This window comes from Ananas comosus, linkage group 6 (genome assembly GCF_001540865.1).
Source record: "Ananas comosus cultivar F153 linkage group 6, ASM154086v1, whole genome shotgun sequence".
Taxonomy (NCBI): domain Eukaryota; kingdom Viridiplantae; phylum Streptophyta; class Magnoliopsida; order Poales; family Bromeliaceae; genus Ananas; species Ananas comosus.
Genome location: NC_033626.1, coordinates 2479157 through 2483504, shown reverse-complemented (window position 1 = coordinate 2483504; position 4348 = coordinate 2479157). Strand labels below are relative to the sequence as shown.

The 4348-nt window shown below is 49.0% G+C and overlaps 1 protein-coding gene across 1 annotated transcript; it reads left to right on the top strand.

Annotated features, from left to right (window-relative positions):
• LOC109711622 (vegetative cell wall protein gp1-like) lies at window positions 223-1289 on the top strand. Its single transcript, XM_020234764.1, has 2 exons — window positions 223-577; window positions 1249-1289. The coding sequence occupies exons 1-2, from the start codon at window positions 223-225 to the stop codon at window positions 1287-1289; spliced, it is 396 nt and encodes a 131-aa protein (XP_020090353.1).

Sequence of the window (4348 nt, the reverse complement as noted above, 5' to 3'; positions counted from 1 at the left end):
GAGCCCCGGCCGCCGCCGAGCCACCATCCATCTCTCTTTACATCCCTCTCTCTCTTTCCCTTGGGTTAGAGCCTGGCCGAGGCTGCAGTGCCTCTGGGTTCGTAGCCGGCGTCGTCCCGACCTCGTCGGAGTCAGCCCCGCCGGCCACCGCCACCCCGAGCCGCCCGGAGCGCCGCCGCAGCCGCTCCAGCCGCCTGCAGCTTCCCAGACCGAGCCAGGCCGATGCTCAGGCCGAGCTGGGTTACATTAGCTGCCCGCGCCGCGCCACCGCCTGGAAACCCTCCCGCCGACGTCCCCGTGCCGCGCGCCCCTTCGCGGTCGCCGCCGTCGCCGCTCGGCCAGCCGTGGCCGCCCAGACCGCTCGGTCCGAGCAAGCCGCCGCTTCTTCCCGCGCCGCCGCCGCTCGGGCCACTCCTGGCACCCCTCCGGCCTCCTGCAACCTTCCTCCGCCGTCCCGGAGCTCCTCGGCCGCCGCCGTGGCCGCCATTGCCCGTGGAACCCGAGCCGGAGCTCGTGCGGGCTGAGCTTGCTTTCCCGACGCCGCCGTCGCACCCCGCCGTCAATCGAGATGAGCACGGTACTCCTCACCTCCCCCGCACCCGTCCCTGGCCGCCGCGCATGCCGCCATGCTGCCGGAAGCCGGCCGGAGCAAGCTTGCCCCGGCCAAGCCCGAAATAGGGCTTATTTGAGTGGGTTTTTGTTTCTGAGCTTCCTGAGCCTCCCCGATCTGTACGGAAGGAGCACGATGATCGTAGCTAGTTGCTGATCATCGTGCTCACCTTAGATTCTGCCGGGGAGACTCCGTTCCGCTGTTTCGGCGGTGTCGACCCTATCGAGCCTGTTTGGCTGCTGTTTTGAGTTTGCGCACGCTTATCCGGTGATCTGAGGCTGTCCTGATGCCTCCGGAGGTGAGCACGGTGATCGTTGGTCAGTGCTGATCACAGTGCTCACCTCACTTTGGATCAGCAGTGTCCGGTTAGCCCTGTTTGGCGCGATCTTCCCCGACTGCGCGCTGTTTGCTGAACCTTCGGGTTGCTCCCGCGCTTCCCACAGCGAGCCGTTGTGCTCCAGATCATGAGCACGGCCTCCGGTACATCGAGACCTGTCAGTACGTGTCTCTGTGGACCTTGGGAGTCCTCGGTTTTTGTGAACGAGCCACTTGATCGCTCAATTTACATGAAATAATAGGATTTTATGTAAATTGAGGGTCTTTTATGCATTTGTGCTCCTTGTGGCTACTGTTGGCAGTGCACGTGAGTGTGTTTGACCTCTGGACTAGTTGTCCATGACTCGATAGTCTTTGCGGAAATCGAAAAGTTGATACCGGCACGTTTTTTCGGCGAAATTCGCCGAAAGAATGCGGTTTCGGTTCGGATTCTTTCCGACAGTATTTGGTTGCTTCATGTTTTGTCGCTGAGCCTTGTTGGCTGGTCACCATCATCATTTTGTGGGTTCGATGATGATAGGTGAGCGACGGAGGGTTCCGGTGTCGAAATAGACACTTCCGGGAATCCGGATTCGTACGATTATCCGGCGATGATCGTATTGTTGTGTTACCTTGTGTTCGCTGCCAAGGCATCCAAATTGGAGTGCTTTGGGGCAGCGGGTGACTCGTGGCACGAGTCGGTGAGTTCGGGACACTTAGTGGGTCCCGACGGCGTCCTAGTGTGGTTTTCGGGACTTCCGGTGAGTTACGAGGATCGGTTTTAGGAAACCGATTTGGGGATCTTGTGTGGGGGTTTGTGAGTCTCGTGCTTTGGGTTAGTGGATTGGATACTGACTTGGTGGATCTTCTTAGGTTCGGTCGACTCGTGCGTACCCAGTGTTCCGACGCGACAGTGACAGGTGGGTACTTCGAGCTGGTAGTCAGTGAGAGCGTTTCACTTCCTTCTCCTGTTTTTCTATTCCTGTATTTAGTCTCTACATGTCATTGCTTGTTATCGTTTGGTTATCGCACCCCTTGATTGCATTGTATAGTTGTGGATAGACATGTAGAACAGGCTGCATTCGTATTTCAGTATCTCTGTGGACCTTGGTTCCAGGCAACACATCGACTCTCTTGTCGTGTATTTCGATCTGGTTGATCGAGGTTCGGCGTTGTACGCCCTAGCATCTATTTCAGTTCGGCGTTGTACGCCCTAGCTTCTATTTCAGTTTGGCATTGTACGCCCTCGTTGTTGTCTTCGGCCTAGGCACCGGCTTTAGCCGGGTTTGTTTTTGTTTGAGCATACCAGCATTGACTTAGTCACAGCACTTGGGGGTATTCATGACACCGGATCGGTTTGGCCACCGATCGGAGGTGTACTTATCCGGATAGGTCGTCCTGTTGGGCGGATGGATCAGGTCGGTGCAGTTAGTGACAGGCAGCGCTTGAGGTCTGCGGACCAATACAGTAGGCACAGATTGGGTACAGTTTCTGTTCAGTACTTTGAGGCATTCTTTGCATTGTTATCTATACAGTAGCAGGTTTGTTTATTGCTTCTCATTTATCTGTTGTAGCTACTGTAGACTTTTCATATCAGCGTATATATATACTTGTTTATCTATCTCCTTTGGTTTCCGGTGATAACGACTTGCTTTCGTGCTCTGTCGTACACACTGAGAAAACCATGGTTGCGGTTCTCACCCCCCTTTTCCCCCCCCCCCCCCAGGTCACATAGACGAGGAGTTGGATTTGGCTCGACGAGAGGACGATCTAGCTAGTCTGGTATAGCGATCGCCACCTGGTTGTATTTCTTTCCCGCCTTAGTAGTCATTTAAATAAATGGTTCAGTTAGATGTTTGAATGTTTGTGATTTTCGTTATGCATGATTGGATGATCTTATGATTGTTTGAATGAGTTGGTTTTTCTCTGTATGCATGAGATTATGGATGTTTTATTATACATGAGATTGGAGTTTTCAGATACGTGGTTTTGATCCTTTCGTTTCAGATTGGATTTATACGCTTTGGCATTCTACCCTCGAAATAGCTGTTTTCAAATAGAGTTTCTGTGTGGGAAACAGTTTTAAAAAAGGTTTTCAAATGATTTTTCATGATGAATGAATTAGAGTTCAAAAATAAAGCTTCTGTGTGGGAAGCACTTTTAAATAGGATGGTTGTTGTATTGTGCATTGCATCATCCAGCCCTAAGGAGTGCTTAGAGGCATGCATCATTTTAAGGATTGTTAGCTGGTAATGAAAATGCATATCATGCTTTGGTTGTTGATTAGTAAATGTAGGTTGTGGTTGAGATCCTGTTGTATCCGTTGGTACGCCGTGCAAATACAAAGGAGACTGCTGCCCGAGTGGACAGGGAACTTTATATTTGTCGGCGGTCTGTACGTCACGTGGCCAGGTTGAAAAAAAAAAAATGCTACGACTTTCCGCAACTCTGTTTTCAAAAAGCTTTTAAAATCGGCCCCGGGGCGTGACATATATATATATAAAATTGAGCTCCTATACTTTTAAAAGCACCAAGTCATTAGTGCTTGTACATTTTCGGTCCTAAGATGAAAAGATGTGCGATTAGGATGATAGTGATCCCCTGAGACTGAGTGGGTAGTGGAATAGCATAATCTAAGGGGTAAAATTGGTCAAAGGGATAAATCTAAGTGAGAAACTTACAAGCACCAAATGCTTAGTGCTTTTGAAGCACCATAGCTGGAACTAGACTAGAATACTATTAATAGCACCAAGTCATTAGTGCTATTAGATTTTCAGCTCTTGGATGAAGGAATGTGCGGTTAGGATGGTAGTAATTCCCTAGGATTTAAAAGGTGGTTGGTGGAAAAATATGGTCTAAGGGGTGGAAATGATCAAAGGAATAGATCAAAACTGTAATACCCGAGAATTTTGAAGTTGAAATTTAAATAAAAGATTCAAATTTGAACATTTGTAATTTCAAATTATGTATATAAGTATATATATGTTGAGGCAAAAAGATGATAGAGTTCTTGTGAATTGGCGATTATTTCTGGCGAAACAAAAATGCAGATTTGATGGACCGTTAATGTCGGAGGTGCTGGCGCGATCTGTTCGAAGATTCGTCGAGCTGATTGCTCGAAATTGCACAATTTGAAGGGTCTATTGTGGAAAGTTGGTAATTTTGTAAAAGTCTCGACATTTTATACGTGGAATTGCACAAAATCGCACATGCAGGGACCTTTGTGCATTTTCTATTTGCTGCGTAGGACTGGATAAGAAATTTTGCCCTTGGAAGGACCATCTGTCAAAATGGCTTTACAAAAAGGATCTCGAAACGTGACAAAAATGATAGAAAACTTGGTATCGTAAGAAGTAGAAATGATCAAAGAAATAGATCTAACAGTACAAAATTTGGTTGCACTAAGTGCCTGGTGCTGTTGAT